Here is a 20,061-nt window from a genome sequence, read left to right on the forward strand (position 1 = left end):
AGCCAACCACTGCAGCCTTTCAAGCATCTCCGATTTCATGAGAGCCTTCTTTAGCTTTGAGCAACCATTTCATCTCTGTCTCCCGTCTCCTGTCTCTGTCTCTTTTCCTCTGTGTTGAGTGTACGCGCACGCGCGCGCGCACGTGTGTATCTACCAGAATTTGGCAGATTGTAGAATTATACACGCTCAGCCTGGCCAAAAGGCAAAATGCATCCATCAAACCTGCTGAAAGACTAGGCTGTAAAATATCTCTAGCTTCCTCCCCACCCCCTACTCGGCCATCCGTAGGGTGTGTGAACTGCTTGGACAAGCTCCGCCTCCTCTCCCTCAAGTAATCCTTCAGGAATTGGGCAACGTTAATCTGAGTAATGACAGCTCACAAAACACGGGAGAACAGTGGTCTGATCCTGGCCAGGATCAGAGAGATGCGGAGAAAGCTCGAACCACTTGCGGAGCGTTTCCAGCATTTCTCACTGCTCCTTAGTCCTTCAGTTGACAGTGGAAAGAATTTTCCATGGAAACAAGAAATGTAAAAATATACCTCCGGTTCTCTATAAGATTTTAGGCTCTATATTCAGAATACCAGGGTTAAATCTGGCTACATCATGTAAATTCAGTGATGTTTAGCAAATCGTTTAATATTTCTGGGCCTCAGTTTTCATGTGTAAAGGAGGCAATAGCACCCACTTCATAGGGTTGCAATAGGATTCAATGTAATTATCTGTATAGAGCACGTAAGGTAGTGCCCGGCACGAAGTAACGACTCATTACATTTTACTTGGTAGTAAGATCAGAGCAACAGATTTGTTTAAGGACTATTGATCGATTACTAATTATGGGTCAGGTACTTTATTAAGCATTTTACATATACATATTTATTTGTAAATATATATTATATTATATTTGTTTATTTATATTTTATATATCTACTTAAGATTTCCGTTTTATAAATAAACTGAAGTCTTAAATTACAGCGAGATGATTTGTCCTGAATCACAGAGAGATTTGGTAATAAAGCTAAAAAAATTATTCTCACATTAACTCCCCAGCTCAATAGTAGAATTGCTATTATTATTATTTTTTATTTCTTGAAGCTTTGGGGATGGGGGAAGAGACAGGGATGAGCTCAATTCACAGGCATTACATGATCCCTAGAGTAGCTGGAAAAGGATGGTGTGTGTGATCAGAAGGTAGGCTTGGTGATGTGAGAAGCTGATCTGATTCTACTCCCCAGAGGCTGCCACCCCAGAGTGTTTCACCCGTTTGGGGTGGGTTGAGTGATCTGGAAACAGATTTTGTGGCTGCTTGGTGCCTCAGGCCACAGCTGGGCTAATTTTCAGTAATCTTGGAGCGGAAGAGATAAATACAGTGGCATATTTTTAAAGCCACAGCTCTTGCTTTGTGTCCAAAATAACTCTGCCATTTCTAGGTTAAGAGTATAAAGACATCACGTGCTAGGAACCCAGATTCAAAAATCGGAATTGCTGGTCTTAAATCTCTTCATAGCTAGCAAAAAAAAATTTTTTTTTAAATCACACTTCTTTCTGTGACCCCTAACCCAGCGGGGCTCAGGCTGTATGGTTTTCTCTACCTTATTTCCTAGTTGCTAAAGTCCCCCAGGGTCTAGGGAGGGTAATTTCCCCTTTAGGCCTCCTTCTCACAATGCCCAGCCTCGAGCTGCTGTTATATCCTGGGGGTAGCAGAATGCTTAAAAAGAAGGTTTGGAGTCACACATATTCAGTTGAAATCTCAGCTTTACTATATTTATTTGTTGTGTAACCTTAAGTAAATCACTTGGCCTCTCAGCCCCATTCTTTCATATGTAAAACAGAGATAACAATATCCATCTAATGGGATTGTGGGCATTAAAAAGAGACAATGCTCGTAAATCACGCTGACTGATGCTGGCATGCAGAAACTGAAATAAAGGATCTGTATTATTACTAAGTAGAATTCCTCTGAGGAACCTGACTCCACCTCTAACAACTATTCCCACGGCTGTACTTCCAAGAACTCTCTTTTCTGAGTGCCCCCTCCCCTTGGGCTGTGCCCCTCCCCAGTATTATTAAAGATATCTATCTAGGAAAATTTTCCAGCTTAGAACTGCTTGCTAAGTGGGGAGCCATTGTCCAGAGCCTTCGGAAGCAGGCAGGAGAGGGAGCTTGGACACTGATCAGCATGCTGGACTACGTATGGAAAGGCTTGGGGTCAAACCACAACTCCACCATTCTGCTTTCTACTCTTTTCTCCTGCGCTGTTTGGGTAGCACTGACTTGTAGTTTCTTCAGCTGTAACGTGAACATAGTAACTACCTCCCAGAGGCACTGTTATCCATTCAACTAAATTTATTATGTACAATAAATTAGACATTGTGCTGAGAATCAGGGATAGGGATACGAATAATATTAGGACAGCTACCCTGCCCTCAAAGAGTTAGGGTGTAGAAAAAGACAAGTAAATGACAAGATACAATATTGTTTTAAAGAATAAACAAGGTAGAGAATCTTTGGCATAAAGAGGGCATTACACTTTAGAGAGCCTGCTTCACATCCTGGCCGCACCGCTTACTAGATAGATGTGTGCCCTTATTTGACCCTAGGTGTCTGTTTCCTAGGCATTAAAATGAGTATAATAATAGACTTATCCCTGGGGCTACGTATACACATTAAAGGAGTTAATATATGTAAAGTACTTAGAACAATACTTGGCTTAGGTGCACAAAATATGGTTTAAATGCTTGATACAGGTTAGCTCTATCACAATTATTATTCACAAGTATATTCTCTCCTTTCTCTCTGTTCCAGTATTCTCAACCCTGAGGGTTAAGTCCTTTGATGATGGTGTCATTGAGTTAAGTGACATATAGCACTAGCTAGAGGTGGGAGTCAAAGGGAAGTGTACAAGTACAGTCCAACCCCAGATAAGAGAGTGCCAATTTGATGTGTTCATATCCTATGACCCTGTAATTACACTTCTGGAAATCTATCCTATATAATACTAGGAGGAGTGCATAAAATATATGTACAAAAATTGCATTGCATTGTTTAAAAAAACATACATATTGGATACCAATAGGAAACTGGATAAATTATTGTATAGGCATACAACAGCTTATTAAAGAAAAATGAGCTAGGTCTATATTTACTAACTTGGAAAGGCGTTTTTCTTTAAAAAAAAAAAAGCTGTATATAGTACTAATATGTATGACATTATCTCATTTTGCTTTTGAAAGCCTACATATTTGTTTCTAAACATAGAAAAAACATTCATACATCATCCATGTGAATAAAAATTACTAGAAAGAACCCTAGTAAAACCATGAACTTTACGTGATGATGATGTGTCAATGTAGGTTCATCTATTATAACAAATGTTCCACCCTGGCACTGGACACCAATAGCAGCAAAGGCTCTGCAGGTGTGGGGTCAGGGGTACATGGAAAACTGTTTGTACTTTCCAGTCATTTTTGCTGTAAACTGAAAACTACTCTAAAAAAAAAAGTATATTAATTTTTAAAAACTTGGAGGATACACACAAAACCATTCACAGTGGTTTCCTCATTGAAGGGGAGTGAGATTGAGGAAAACTTGAATATTGTCCTACAAATGATGCTGCTCCGTTTAATATTTACATCAACAATGTAATTGCATATTATTTTATAATATAGTATTTAAATTATACTTATAAAAAGTGGGGAGATATACACTAAACTATTGGTAGTGGTTACTTCTGGAGAGTGTGACTGGAGATGGGAGTAAGGAACTACTCGTTTTAATTATGTACAGATTTAATTTGTTATGATTTTTGCCTTTTTATAATTAAATCAGAGAGAGAGAGAGAAAGAGAGAAATTAAAAATAATACTAGCCCAGTCACTACTTGTATAATCATCTGCAAATTAAAAAACTAGCTCAACAACTAGCTGAGACAAAAGGTCAGTGTCCCAGATAGCCTGGACCCAGGATCAGCTACATGATTTGTAGGGCCTGGTGCAAAATAAAAATGGGGACCCTTTGTTAAAAAATCATTAAGAACTTCAAGATGGCGACAGCATAATATTAAACCACACAGGGCCTTTCTAAGTGCAGGGCCCCAGGAAGCAGCTTTGCTTCCCGCTGGGTTCCTCCTTGAGCACCATAATCTGACCTGACCCTCCCCGGGGGTTTCACACTGCCTGTCCCACCCAGAATGTGTGGGGCATCATCATTTCTCCTAACAATAACCCTGCTTTGGTTGGGTTTTCAAACTCTTCTCCATCCTTCTCCCTTACTTTGTTACAATCTGTGCTTCTTAAATTTGGCAGCAGTCCCAGGCTCTGTGTTGCTAAGTCTCTTCTCAGCCTTGAGCAACCATTTCTAGACAAGTAGTGATATCCTTGCATCGAGGGTATAAAATGGAGGTGCTGTCAAAACACTGCAGGAGGAGCGTGAGAGAATGTCATCAAGGAGAACCCCCTCCACTACTACTATCCCTCACTGAACATTCAACATTATTCCACTGGATCTAGCAAAAACATTTGAATCCTTTTTACTGTGTGCCAGGTACTGTGCTAAATGCCAAGAATATTAAATTGAGTAAATGCTAGCATGTTTGCATGCTTCCCATGAGCTAAGCATTTCTGCATGCGTCGTCTCATTTAATGCTTATAGCAGCCTACACGCTTGCCTTTTTCACACATTAATAAACCTGAGGCACAATGATTAAGTGGTACAACAGGGATATGAGGCACTATGCCACCCCACCACCCTTAAGCAGTTCGCACGAGGCAAAATTTAAACAAACCTGCCCTCCACGCTCTACATTTTCTCAGACACGGTCAGGCCAAGTCCACTGAAAGTATCTAAGAACATTTCCAAGGCCAGTCCTTTCCGCAAAAATGCTGTATTCACTTCCCTTTTAGGCCCAAATTTCTAGACACTCAAAGTTTCCAATCCCTGGTTGAGGTAGAGAAAAACACAAAGCTGATAACTCATGAGCTTGTCTTGATATATTATAGGTCGATTTTTGAAAGTTCATAGAGCAAAGGGGACTCATAGAGCCTCCTTTCTTAAAAAAGCAATTCTTCCGGTGGCTCTCCATTGCCAGCAAATGCAACTACAAGTTCTTTAGCAGGATTTTTAAAGCCCTACAAAATCTGACTCCAGTCTATCCTTCTGATCTCATTTCTCAATAGTCCTCCATTCCACCTCGCCCAACAAATGCCCTCATTCTATTCACCCAGATTATGCGCTTCTGATTTTTTTGTTTAATGCATGTACTGTTCCCTCTTCCTTCCCACATCCTACTTACCATCCTTCACTACCTACACTACGTGTCACATAATCTCTGACCTAATTCCTAAATTCCCAGTTCCATCTGAGGGAGGGTTTAGGCTCTCTGGAAACAATTGGTGAGGGGGACCCTTCTCAGGATAGGTGAACTAGCTACCATATTTACATGGGGTTTGTACTGATAACATAGACTCTGGGACCCATTCTAAACTGACAGGCCTTGGTGGTCTGTTCCAGCTTCCTTCTCCCTCACTGGCCCTGTCTGTGCATGGCACTATTATGGTCCTTATCACATGACATTATAATATTTCTGTCTTATTTCTTTACATTTATGTTTCCCCCCACTAGATTACGAGGATAGGACTGTGTTATATTTAATATTCTATTAGCTCACCTAGAACAGAAATTGGCCTTAAGCAGGTGCTTAATAAATGTTTGTTTAATGACTGTATAGAAGGTTTCAACCAAATTCCATATTGAAACCAAGCCAAGGAAAGTACTGTTGGACATAATATTCTGATATTTAACTTGCGTGTGTGTGTGTGTGTGTGTGTGTGTGTGTGTGTGTGTGTGAGAGAGAGAGAGAGAGAGAGAAAATATGAATGAATGAATGAATGAATGAATGAATGAATGAAGATTTTAAAGAGAATACTGGTGGTGGTAGTGGTTTCCGACAGAGCTCTGGGGACCTGCCTACGAAGGAGGTTTTGTGAGGATCTTCCTAGCGCCCTTCAAATCACAACTATTTAGAAGTTGTATCCTGGAGGCAAAGTTGTGACCTTGAGTGAGAAAAATCCAAAGCAGCTAACTTATATCTCTAAATTCCTAGATTTAGAGAGAACATATTGAAGAGCTCACTCTCCCTAAAGAAATTTTCCCAAGGCAGATATTTAGAATCAATTTATATTTGGTCCAATAGAGGGAAATTAATGTGACACTGATCATTGACTAAACACAACCCCACTGACTGCAGACTACAGGACCAGAAGTTAGATCGACATCTTAGTGACACAAGAAGCCTCCAGGGGATGCTGGCCTTCAAGGAAGCTCTTTCGTGGGTCTCATGGCTAATACTGTCAGAGGCATGAGGGGTAATTTATTCTCCAATAAGAGCTGCTGAGTGTGCTGAGATGCTTTAGGCTTTGGAGATGCCCAGCCTGTCCAGATCTCAAGGAGATAGCTAGTATGAGAATAGGTTTTTATTTAAGCAAAATGCTCCTAAAAAAAACAAACGTACAAATCCTGAGTACATGTGTATCCACAGAATTGGCCCATAACCACCCTGACTCCTGACCCTGACACAAGATGCATCATTGGGGAAAAGCAAGTGAGATTTAGGAGTGCTGACTAAAGTACCTCCTCTGCCCCAATGCCCACAACCCCCAACACACACAAACACACTGATCAGGCTCTACACTTTCTTCTCCAGGGAAGACCTAGATATACGCTTTCATCTGCTTCCTCCTAGACATAGATGCTAGATACATATAGGACAGGCAATATGCATTGCCCGTGCCTCCTGGCATCACCCTGGGGACAGACACTTTTCCATTGGCTACCATGCCCTTTAATTGACTCCTTCTAGATTATTGTGGATAATCCAAACTGCTCCCCCCAAAATACTCATAAGTATTTTTTGGGAAAATACTCTTAAGCCTGGGACAGAACAATATCTCTCAGCCCTTAATAATATAGTGGGAACCATTTCTCTCCCTTCTCCACATTTCCACCTCTGCCCATAGAGAAGGGAACACTCACCAAACCAATAGTTTTGTCCTGTGGAGGGTAGGCTAGGAAGGGAGATCTCACCTTTAGCTCAGGGTGCTGAGATGCTCTAGGCTTTGGAGGTGCCTAGCCTGTCTGGATCTCAAGGAGGTAGCTCTTCCCAGAAAGGAAAAGTTGCTTATCTGACTGGGGAGATTACCATGAATCATACTTTAAAAGGACTGTGCTTCTTGCTTGAGCAGTTAGTATCAACAGTCACTATTCTTTCTGTGAAGTGCCTCTCCTCTAATTACCTTTCTCTGCTCCAGCTCAGCCTCTGTTTGATAATCAAACTCGGACAGGGAAAGGTCTGCCATTCATTTTCTTCCCTTGCATTTGAGAGGTTGAAGGTCATATTCTCCAGACCATCTTTACCAATAATAAACTTGATTCTGAACTTTGATCCCTCAATTAGTTCCTTGCATCTATTCTTAGTTAAGATTTGGAGGGAAAGCAAAGTGATTAACTAGTCTCCACCAAACTTCTGACAATTAATAGCCTTCAAAAAGCATTTAAAGTCTAGTCTGCGGTGACTACACTCTTTTCAAAGTTGTAGTATGAACCTTATTTGATTTTAAATATGCACCTTATTTTACCTTCACTGCTACTAAAATTTACACACACAGAAACACACGCAGCCACTTCTGCCTGAGCGTGAAAGACCCTGTGGTAGACAGATAATGGTCCCCCAGAGATGCCCACGGTCTTAATTCCTGAACTTGTGAAAATGTTATGTTACATGACAAAAGGAACTTGGCAGATGTGATTGAATTAAAGATCCTGAGATGGAGAGATTATTCTGGATTATCCGGGTGGGCCCACTGTAATCACAAGGGTCCTTAGAAGTGAAAAGGGAAGGCAGGAGCGTCAGAAGAGAGAGATTCGCACATGCTGTGCTGCTGGCTTTGAAGATGAGGAAGGAGCCAGGAGGACAGAAACCCTGGCAACCTCTAAAAGCTGGAAAAGGCAAAGAAAGGGGTCCTCCCCTAAAGCCTCCAGAAGGAACGCAGCCCCGTTTCACCGCGAATTTAGGCTAATGAAAGCCATTTTGGACTTCTGATCGCCAGAACTACAGGATAACAAAATGGTATTTTATTTTAAGCCACGCCGTTTGTGGTAATTTGTTACAGGAGTAATAGGAAACTAATACAGATTGGGTACCTGGAAGTGAGGTGCTGCTGTTACAAGTAACTGAAAATGTGGAAGCAGCTTTGGCCTTGGGCAATGGGTAGAAATTGGAAGAATTTTGAGGAGCATGGGAGGAAGCACCCTGATTACCTTGAACAGATTGTTGGTAGAAATATGGACATGAAAGGCGCTGTCAGTGAGGACTCAGATGGAAATGAGGAACACGTTATTGGAAACTGAAGGAAAGTGGATCCTTGTTATATGATGGCAGGAACCCACCTTGATTTTAGCCCAGGATAACCCATTTTGACCATCTGACCTCCAGAACGCAAGATAAAAAAATTTGTGTTGTTCTACGGCCATGCCACCCTGAACACGCCCGATCCCGCCTGATCTCGGAAGCTAAGCAGGGTCGGGCCTGGTTCGTACTTGGATAGGAGACCACCTAGGAAGACCAGGTGCTGCAGGCATAACAAAAAAAAAATTGTGTTGTTTTGAGCCACATAGTTTATGATAACATGTTACAGCAGTGATGGGAAACTAATCAGATCCATATGGTCAGCCTCGAACTCAGTGAACAGCCCTTTCCAGGTCACCAGGCATGTGGGATAAAGTAACAGTAGTGTGTTAGTTAAAGTGCACAGGGCTCAGCAGCAAGCAGACAGTGGTTGAAATATTGTCTTTGCCATTGTAGTCATTAATCGATTCAACAAATATTTACTAAGCACCACTGTGTGCTAGACACCTTGTTAGACATATAATGGTTACCAAAAAACACTGTGTGACTTTGAGCCTCAATTTTCTTATCTAAAACATGAAAATAATAATGTGCTTCTCTTGTTTAAGGAGTTATGGCATGTAAAGTACATACTACATTCTCAATATTAGTAGCTATTATTGTCTTCCTTTCTCTTGTTCTTAGACTATTTCTACAAATTATGGGACAACAGCCCAGGATTTAAAGACTCCGAAATTTCAACAACAAAGACCATCCCACTGACACAAAGACACACACACTTCTTTGCTAATAGACATTGACAGAGAAAAGGGAACTTCTGTGTTCCATGGCTCGTCATCAAACACAGAACCAGGCTCACAGGCTCAAAGGTGTCCAGATCTGGGATGGTTACATATCTGGCAATGCTCTTCTCCCCCAGAACTCTCTATGACATGCAGCTTGGTGAGCACCTAATATAAATCATTCACACTGGCTGAGGCTTCCAGTCTTGCCACAGACCTTTAGGTGACCCCAGGTGATTGTGGGAACAGAGATGTGACACATATGTTCTTGAGTAAGACAATATCTATGGTGCAGAGTCAAAAAAGATAAGAGAGAAGACTTGGGGAATGTCACTTCACTACTCAGCTTGGTCCACGATGTCACGTAGAGCGACAGCCCTGGACATAGGATTGGTCCAGTGCTGGAAGTAAGCCAAAGCTGGCAGACTTTCTTGGACCATCAACAACAAACTTGTTTGTTCAGACCTTCTGTACAGAAGAGGCTTTACTTATTTTTTAGGTTTGTTTGTTTTTTTGTTTTTGTTTTTGTTTTTATATTCAATGGCAGCTGTAATCTGGAGGCCCAGGGTGCCCTGTCTGGGATTCAGCAATCGGGGGACACAACTCTGGTAACATCATCCCTGTTCTCTCTCTTTAAAAAAAAAAAAAAATTATTTTATTAGTTTCAATAACCAATACAGTACATTGGTTAGACATTTATATAGCTTATAAAATGATCCTCCTAATTGCTCTTTCTCGCCTGTGGCTCTCCACCTAGCCTTTACGTTAATGCTAACTGCATTCCCTATGCTGTGCTCCCATTCCCATGATCTTTTTTTTCAGCAGCAAATACCTTTATTAGAAGGAAAAATAAAGCAACGGTACACTTCCAGACATGGAAGCAGGCCCGAGCAAGAGAAGAACAGCTCAAAAGGCTCAAGGGCCATCCTTGTTCTCTTGTGGATCCAAATTTGGTTCTCAAAAGTTACCTTTTCATATTCTACCCTTCTAGAGTTATACCTTTTGAGTTCGACTTCTCTCAATTTCCTGTTTTAGTATCAGCACGAATATCCTTTTTTCCCCTTATTTCCTTGGGTATTGCCATCCTCAGGACCATCTCCTCCTGTCCTTCACTAAGCCCACTCTCTTGGAGACAGACCATTCCAGGCAGGACTGCTGCTGAGGAAGCTCTTGGTCTCACCGAGACACGGGTGGAACAGCACTGGTATCTGCTCCCACTCCCTTTTCTGACTGGGTAACAGGCTTCAAGTGCTGAGGCAGAGAGAGGCTCCTCTCTGATCCACATGCTCGCTTCCAGGCTTCCTGGCAATGAGCTCTCTTCTGTGTCCCTTCTCTAGAGGCCCCTAGTCTCAGCAGTGCTTGGCCTGAATATGTTTCTCCAGATTAGGCAATGACCTTCTCAACTGCAAAGTTGACTGCCTCTGTGAAAACGAACTTTGCAAGTTCTTTTGGAATCTGGGCTGAGTTTTTCTGAAAATGTTTGTCATTAAAGACCTTTGTCATTGCTGGGAACAGGCTCTTATTTCTAGTTTAGTAGAATCAGTGAGGCTGAGAGCAGTGCTTGCTGGAGCTGCAAAGCTCAAAGGAATTATAAGTTATCACTACTCTTCTTCCCTCAATCCAGGTTATAAGTAGGTCCTTCTTGTCCAAGCACCTTTCAGGCAAGAGCCCCAAGCCCAACAATTCAACCAATCTTTCCCACAGAATGAAATGTGAACTCCCACCCCCACCCTCCCTTTTCCCTTCCCCACAGAGCTCTCAAACACACAGATGACAGGTCACCTGTCATCTTTGAGCTGAGTCAGGTGGCAGAGCTGGTGACCCCTCCCCCACTTCCTTGGCCCTGTGTGATACTAGGATCTTCCCAGTAGAAACCTGAATGTCCCTTTTGATAAGGGGCTTAAAACATAGGGTACGAAGGATGGCGTATAGGGAACGCTAGAGAGAGGGTGATTCAGAAACTCTCCTGTCTCGTGCAACACTTTTAAACAAAAGAAGGATACGCAGTGTTATTTTTTTCTAAGACAGATTCAAAAGGCGTTTTCTCACGATGAAGTTTTCAGGGGCCAGACTGTACCACTCCGGTGGCACATTAGAGGGATCAATGACAGCTGAAGGAACCATAATGAGTCTCCATTTCCTAACTGCATTAGCTGCTTCGCTGCTGCATCTGCGGGACCTGAAGGGAAATGCGGCCTAAGGGAAGAGCTCCTGCTGCTCTCCTCTCACTCTGGCCTCTGAGGTGCAGGTCCAGGAGCACAGGTGTGCGTGCACGTGGGGTTAGATTTTTCAGGGGGCACATAACCTCTGTTTTAGGCCACCGTTAGAGAAGAAATTCACTTATTCTGTGCCATGGCCCCAACCCTGACTGCAATTTGCCCAGGGCTACCACCCCTGGAAGATTCGGTGTAGGAGAAATGGGAGGTGCGTGAACTACAGGGTGGAAGGAAAGAACTATCTCAGAATCTATTAAAGAGAATGTTTAATTTCCTAAAAACCAGGAAGTCTTCACTTTAGTCGTTTATTTCCATGACCATTAAAAATAGAAGATGTAGCGTGTTCTCCTAAGAAGATGAAGAAAGTCATAGGTGGATAGATGGATGGAGCCAGAAAAGACTTAAGCTTCGTGGCTTCCCCTAGGTTAGAGGATTCTAATTGCCCTTCCACACCATCTGGCTCCCTCCCTCCAGGTCAGAACGCATAATATAAGCTACAGAGAGAACTCCAACAGACGTGATGAGCTCCACGCCCCCGGAAAGTAAAAGTGCTTCTTAAAGAATTCACTTTACTCAGCTAGAGACCCCTGAGCCGAGCTAGCACTCCTGGGCCGTGAGATGCAAGGTGAGAGAGGAGGGTACTGACAGGATGGAGCTGGCCCACCCAGAGACCACTGATCTCCGTTTTTTCCCCCTAATAAGGATATGCACACACCTCCCAGGACTATCATTGCCATGACAACAGCAGAAATGGAGGGTGAGCGGGTTAGTGGAACGGCATGCTTTCTAAATTCTCAAACAGGGCCTGAGGCTGCACTCGCTCATGAAGTGGAAAAATTCATGTTGGCAGTTTTCCTAAATGGATTCCAAAAAACTTAAGGATCGTGGCTTTTTTTTTTCTGGGGAAGAGCCAGAGATGGAGGCTCCATGGTGGCCCTCTGTGGGGAGCTGGTTTTGTCAGAGGGGTAGGAATCTCTAAGACAAATAAGAGCCCACCCCACTCCCCTTAAAACTAGGACACAAACTATGTCCATTTTCCACAGAGCAAAGAGATGTGGCAAACCAGGGCAAAAATATCCCCCAAGGACACAAAAAGACAGGCACTTAAAAAAAAATCTTCTGTATAATAGAGCCTTCCCACAGAGACTACTCAGAACAACTCAGACCTACATTCTGAAGCTGAAGGATAGACTCATACCTTGACAAATCATAAAAATAGCCACCATTTACTAAACATTGTTCTGCAGGCTCTGTAATATGTGTGTACTATCTCATTTAACTCTTGCAGCAACCCTATAAGGTAGGTACTGCTATTATCTCCATTTTACAGAGAAAGAAACTGGAAATTGGAAAATTAAGTCATGGTTCCTGGGACATACAACTGCTGAGTGGCAGAGCTAGAATCCAAAGGAGAGTTACTCAGACCCAGAGCCTGAGCTCTTAGTGATTCTCTCTGATATGGAGAAAAGCTTTCTATTTCTTGCAAGAATCATAGGCAGATGCTTCCTTGCATGGTTTCTGAGCCTCCAAAGATATCAGACAACCTCAGGAATATTTACTCTTGACTCTCTAAACCAGTTCTTAAACTTTAGGGTACATCAGAATCACACGGAGGGCTTGTTAAAATACAGATGACTAGGTTCCACCCTGAGAATTTTGGGTTTCGTTCAGTAGGCATGGTTAGTGCCGCTGCTCCAGGAACCACCCTTTGAGAACTGCCCAGTGGCTCTAAACTGAGGTGCACTAACTGAGCCTCACTGCCTTAGTTGCCACTCCTACCTGATTCATCTTTCACCGTTCAGTCCTGGATCCCCTGGAGTGTTGCTTGATGAGCTATAAAGTTATCTTTGGCAGTGCTGTGTGTTTGGGAATTCCCTGTGCTCTTTTGAAAATAGTGAATAGCTCCCACTCCAAAAAATAATTTACCGTTGCTGCCTTAGGTAAGTCCTGAGATCCCATGAAATATAGAAAGAGGAGCTTGGATGAATCAGTGGGAAAGAGCAAAGCAGCCTGATGCCCTGAAGCCAGATCAGCTCTCTAGAAGGCAGGGGCAGTATTTTTATAATGTCTCAGAATTCTCTCTAGGAACTAGTCACAAGAGGGCACTCATTAAAACCTCTTCAGAGCATTCGCACTGAAAAGTCAGAGTTTTAAAGGTGAGCCCTTCACATGACTCTTCCCCAAACACATTCCTCCATCTGGAGTATGCCCTGCTCTCCCTATTTAGCTCATTTTCTTCTTCCACTCAGTCTCACAGGAAGCTGCCAAAGAAGTAAGAAGCCCTGTGGCCCAGGTCTGCTCACACAGAGGAGGCTGGAGAGAAGAGCCAGTAATCAGGATTGACGGAGTTAATGCCTGACTTGTTTATCTTGCAGCAAACATGACCTAGTGATGTCCCCATAGATCCCTTCAGAGCCTAGCATCTTACCTAGGCTTTTGTGGACTGTGAAAATAAATGAACAGTTTAGTAACAAAGCAAAAGAATTCATCAGTGGAGGAAAAACAACTGTAGGAACACATGTGAATGAGGATACTGCACAGCAGGCCTCTCTCCCTTTATGCCCACGACTGCAGCTGCTGTATGAGAAGGTGCTGGTGCACGAGAAGGTCTCAGACACAAGCGTAAGGAGACTCAGGCACCAAGAGGAAGCTGTTTGGAAGCAACTGCATCTTTGTCATGAAGCACTAATCAATGAACAGAATCAATGAAAGACAGGCTCTACTTGGGACTGGAAACAACCAAGTTTTTCAAAACATTTTCCTTTTCTTTGGGTAAAATTAATAAATCCTCCTCATTTCATCTCCAAGAGGACAGCTGAGGGATGACCGAACTGCGTAGATGTCAAGATGATCCAGAAAACTTTTGAGGGTTTCTGTCTGGGCCTAGAAGTGAAAACTACTGAATTCTGGCCACCAGCTTATCAGCCAAGGCTACATCGCAGATTGCACAAAAGTATCCCAGAATAAAAGGAGTAAAAAGATGAGACATTTATTAATATTCTATGTCAAGCACTATTTTTCAGCTCTTTCTTCTTTAGCTATCATGGCAACTCAATAATATAGGTGTTATTATCAGACCTAATTTACAGAGATGATGTAATTAAGAAAACATGAATTATGCTCACCCAGCAAGTAAGTTTGGAATTGTAATTCAATTCCGATCTGATTCCAAATCATCATCTTAGTCTTTATGCCATACTCCCTTCGAACAGTGCAGAACATATTTTGAGTCCTAAAACCTAAAAGTACCTAAAGGACAGAACAGAAGGCAGAAGAATATGTCTTTAACTTCATATCGTTGGTGTGGGGGTATGGTGAAAGTATGGTTGGGTCATCTCATGGAGTAACTGGAAGACGTAAGCTCTGTCCACCTCAGTCCATGAGGACTGCGACTCATGAGTCATCAGCCAGGCACAGTCCTGGAGGGAAGGGATTATAAAAATGTGGGTAGGAGAGTAGGGAAGGGGAGCAATGGAGACTCCTTCCCTATCTTTTGTCAAGAAGATGGGCTCCTAACATTCTTTTGAATTTGAAGGAGAGACCTGGGCCAAATTCAAATAAAATAATCAGTAGACAGTTCCTATTTCACATTTGTCTAGAAATATACACCAGTTAGCATCATCAATGAAAGGGAAAATGTATTCAAAGGTACTTCTTGGCTCACCAGACTGACCTACAAAGCCCTCAGGAGAATAAGAAACATCCTGACATGAGGCAGGACAGCAGGGCATGATTTCATGTGACTGCTTAGATTGGGTAGTTCTCACTTTTCTAGATGCCTCCCCATCCTGCAATACTTGGCAGTCTAAACCCGCTTTCTCTTCCATCACTTATTCACTCCATCATTGGCATTGGGGCTGTGGATTTGTCAATGAACTATTTTATATTCTTCCCCTTGCCATCTGGCAATACTAGCCCTCTAATGAATTGCTTTAACGTGTGCATTTGTTTTTTGACAAATGTGACTTTTGGTTGAATTATGCAACATTCATAAATAGCAAAAGCTTGCCGATTAGAATCAACAAAAGCCTTTACGAGTTGCCAGCAAAAACAGGCCCTTAGCTGCACATGTCACTTGGATAGCCTAATCAATTGAAAGGCACCTGATTATTTTTGGAAAGTACTTTTTACACACACACTTATGTCATCTGTTATGTATGTGTGTAGGCATTTGAAATTGGATGGATTCTTGCAAACCAGCCATGCTCTGAATATAAGTGCTAGATATACTTGTATTTGGAGCTCAACACACTTGGGTTTGAATCCTACTTCTGCCATTTACAAACTACATGAACCTGGGTATGTTTCTTAACCTCTCTGTGTTCCCAGTTTCTCATCTATAAAATAGGTACAATAAATCCCTTGCCAGGTTGTCATGAGGAATAAATGAGATAACACATGTAATGTGCTTGGTACAGTGTCTGGGTATATTATAGCTCAATAATTTACAACTATTATCATCATCATAAAGTTCTATTCATATGAGAATTACAGTAGACACCATTCCCACTGTCCATAACCCTTTTCTGTAAACTGCCACAGGGATGAGCCTCCAAAGCCATATTTTTATTATATGAGACTGCTTTAGTGATTGGGCAAGAATAAGGAAACTAAGGAAATGTCACTTTAAGCAATTTTTTTGTGCTCACCCAGCCATTTGGTTCTTGGTTCAACCTGGAATATTCTTTTTCCTGAAAGTTTGGATTAGGATTTGGTCCCCATTTGTCCTCCAAACTAAGAAACTGTGTGGTGGTCATGTTTCGCAATGTGCATGTCAAGGCAGTAAAGATGAGTTTGCAGAATAAAACAGATCTGACTTTGACCTGAAGTCAAAGAAAGAGGCATCTTGGTTCTGATAACTTCTCACTTCCATGAGAAACACCTTTCTTTCTTTCCATCTATCTATCTATCTATCTATCTATCCATCCATCCATCCATCCATCCATCCATCATCCATCATCCATCCACTCACCCACCCATCCATCCAGCTCTAACACATGACTTTAAAATTCTCTTTTGCATAATCATTATCCAGCACGTGAAGGGCAGGCCATTGTCGTGCCATTATTAACTTTCACTTTCCTGAATACAGACTCATGTCACTACTTTGAGTGGGTTTCCATTGTCTTCAACAAAAAGATCTTTACTAACAGTGCCATTTCTGCACATGAGGCCACAAAATCTTCTCTGGGAAACTGGGAGAACCTAAGCATTTGAAAGCTAACTAGTTATTTTAAAAAACACTTCACTCCCCACCCCCCACACACATAACCTTATATTATCTGTTTTAAACCCATGAAGGACATTAAGTAGAAAATCCAAATAATCATGTATGTAAGGAAGTCATGCATGTAAGGAAAAGAAGAACAAATAAAAATAGAGCCATTAGCATTTCTAGTCTTACAAAAACAGGTCATCTGATTGCTTTCTAGAACCCTAGCAAGAAGGGAGAAACCCTCAGTCTTTACCTGGTGTTGCACTGGATACTGTTGGCCACTGCTGATCAGGTCCTCCTGGACCAGCCCGTAGAATGCCAGCCTCCTCCAGGTGCACAGAGCTGATTAAACACATACACCCAAATAACAGTTAGACCAAAAATGCCTTTCCAGATCTCCTTCCACCCTCAGAAAATGCTTACGTCTCTGGAGGCGAGGCTGCAGCTAACATATTCTACTCATGCTCGAAACAGAAGCAATTATTGCTGAGCAGTCATAAACTGCACAAGCCTTGCTGACATACTGCCTGCTGTATCATTTGGGCAATAAACATGTTTTATCTTTATGGCAATTTTGGTTTTCATTAATGCCATGGTATTCATTTAATCTAACTGGAAGCCCATCAGATGGCTAATGTCATTTTAACATCTTTTTTTTTTTTTTTTCATTTTAATATCTTAACGCTAAAGCAGATGAGAGCTTAGTCTCAAAAGCCTCTCCACTGGTTCTCTTGTTTCTGAATTCTCTGTAGCAAAGAAGAAAACACACAAAAATTTTCTGCTGATAACTGTAGCATTATTCTAGTTTGACTACCTAATTGATTCTTAACCTTTTTTTTTGACCCACCCTACATTTCCTGGGACTAGAGGAAGCTTAATACCACCACTCGTGGATGCCAGTTCAGAAGAGATCAATTCAGCATGAAATATGGCAGGCTGTAAGACGGGAGATTGTCTGAGGCAAATAGAGAGAGAACATAAACTGTTCAAAGGTGGAGAGAACAGCACAATCAGTTGTGTATGTCTAATGCTAGGACTTATTAGACCCTCAAATATTTATTGAATGAATGAATGAAGGAAGAACAAATGGGACCTTCAGAGTAAATATCATCCAATAAAACCCTCATCAAAATTAGAGGACTCTTTTTAAATTAGACATTGGTTCATCTTGCAAAGTAAGTTACTCATATAAAACTTATACTACCATTCGAATGGGGTTATATGAGGCAACAGAGCTGGCAAACTTGAACTATCGACGGGAAGACCATCTGTAAATTCAATATTCTCTTACTCTTTAGAAATTCAATCATTAAGCTCTGCCCTATTGCTATTCTTCCCTTCTTCTTTACCCTAGAATCTTCTCTTTCTTTAAAACATTAATATCCTTCAGGTGTTCCTGAATCCTACCAGCAAATTACTGGGGTTCAATCGGATTAATTCTGTAGATGTAACTACCCTAGAACCAGCTCAGCTCAAAGCAGAATTTTCAAAGGAATAGTTACATGATGTCTGAGGCTAGAAAGGCCAAGAAGCCAGGTGTGAAAAGGATGACTATTATTTAAGTTCACACTCTAAAATATGGTCAGTGTACTTCATTGTGAAGAATAAATTACATTTAGCTTTAATTTTTATTTCATTTCTTATCCTGCTTAAATCTCATAATATCTTAATTAAAACCTGAGTAGGAGTACTTTTTTTTTTTCATTTGAAAATGAGATAAGAAAGTGATACATTTTAGTATTTTATTTTAAGTGTAGCTTTTAAGGTATATCTTATCACTTTGGTACTTTTCAAGTAATACACTAATTCAGAACGAGTTGGTATGGCAAATCATACTTTTTCCTATTGTGTGGCTTCACCACAATAGCTCAGATGCAGGCAAAAGCATAAGCTGGTTGGTAACAAACATAAAGAATCCTTATGTAAATGTTTCTGGCCTAAAATTATGACCTAGGTTCCAATGTGACATCCTACCAAGCCACCTATGATCTTCAGCCCTTCACTGATTACTTCTTGTTCAGAAACAGCAGCCATTATAACGATTTCTGCTCAATTTGTAATGTAATGCTTGCAACTATGTTAACTTATCTTAATTGAATGCATTTTTAATGGATTGAATCTAATTTTTCATGAACTCAACACATGCTTGGTAAGCTTTTTCTTCAGAAATTGATCTAGGTTTGGTGAAGATTAACTTAAAGAGTTGCCCAGATATTTTTGAGGGGCTTAAGTTCGAAGTTTATTTCTTCTTCTTTAAAACTAGATCATTTTGGTGGTGGTGATCATCCTCCACATTTGATTTCCAAAGACATTCACAGATAATGAATCTTTTATTTGGCCCCATGGCACAGACACTGGATCAGCTCTAGGGATAATGATAATTAATCAATTACTGTCAAAAAGACAAAGTAGAGAAAGCAAAATTATATTTAATCTGAGTCTTGGAGTAATGCTATTACTCCAGGTTAATTTAAAGTAAGCTAGATTTGGTCTTCAGATATTTAATAAAGGCCCTTCACATGGCTCATCCTCCGAAAAGCCCATGCCATTGATGGCCATATGATAGCAATAAGATGAAAATGATAAGGAGACTCTAATAGGGGTGAACACGAGCAAGAACCATCATCAATTATTGTGGCTGATAGGATATAACAGCCAATATGTGATAGAAAACCAAGGCAGACAACATGTACATATACATTACACAATGTACTCAAGTGTAAAGGCATTAGTATTAATAATAATATTTTTAATGTCAGCAGGTTTTATTAATACAGGTAGACATCGGCAGGCTAAGGGTAAGAATTTCTGATTTAATGAGCAAAAGACAATATTGTTTCAACAAGTCAGTATTAGCATGACTCAGCTTAATTTTCCATAAAGCATATATACTTTAAATTTGATTATCTTGGAATTACAATGATGGGTGCAAACTTAATATGAAAATCCCATTTTAGCTGCATTCAGCATTTTTTTAATTAATTAATTTATTTTTTATGGTGACATTGGTTAATGAAATCCGATAAGTTTCAGCTGCACATTTTAACAGTAAAACATATATTTTTTTTTTACAGTGTGTGTTTACCTCCGATAGCTAGATTTCTTTCTGTCACCACATAATAATAATTTTTAAGAGAGGGACAGAAAGCATAGGTGGAGAAGGGATGAAGGAAGTTGGAATTACTTCTTTATGGAAATTCTGATGAAAGTATACAGCAGAAAGTATATAATTTTACAAGAGACTTTTATTTGCCAACACTTGATAAGCACTTGGCACTGACCACTTTCAATGTTTCAAGGAATAGACACAGAGACAAAAATAATTGCATTTCCCTGGCAAAATGTCTAAAGCTTCTTAGTTTTGACAGCTGCTTCCAGTCTGTGGATACATAGTTTATCTGAACCATACAAAGTTAAAGTTACTTCTGAGTGAAGGAAAGAGGGACATA

The 20,061-nt window shown here is 41.0% G+C and overlaps 1 protein-coding gene and 1 pseudogene across 1 annotated transcript in view; one reads left to right on the forward strand and one right to left on the reverse strand.

Moving 5' to 3' along the window:
• The window catches only part of LOC102890116 (protocadherin alpha-7), a 128,781-nt gene that overhangs the window by 9,676 nt on the left and 99,044 nt on the right, over positions 1–20,061 (reverse strand). Inside the window, exons 3-4 of the mRNA XM_025040595.1 lie at positions 17,817–17,880; positions 16,866–16,954 (exon numbers count right to left, since the gene is read on the reverse strand). Coding sequence (XP_024896363.1) covers positions 16,866–16,954; positions 17,817–17,880 — 153 coding nt within the window. The remainder of the gene's footprint in view (positions 1–16,865; positions 16,955–17,816; positions 17,881–20,061) is intronic.
• On the forward strand, positions 8,513–8,631 carry LOC112472088 (annotated as a pseudogene).

The sequence above is a fragment of the Pteropus alecto genome, unplaced genomic scaffold (assembly GCF_000325575.1).
Source record: "Pteropus alecto unplaced genomic scaffold, ASM32557v1 scaffold78, whole genome shotgun sequence".
NCBI lineage: Eukaryota > Metazoa > Chordata > Mammalia > Chiroptera > Pteropodidae > Pteropus > Pteropus alecto.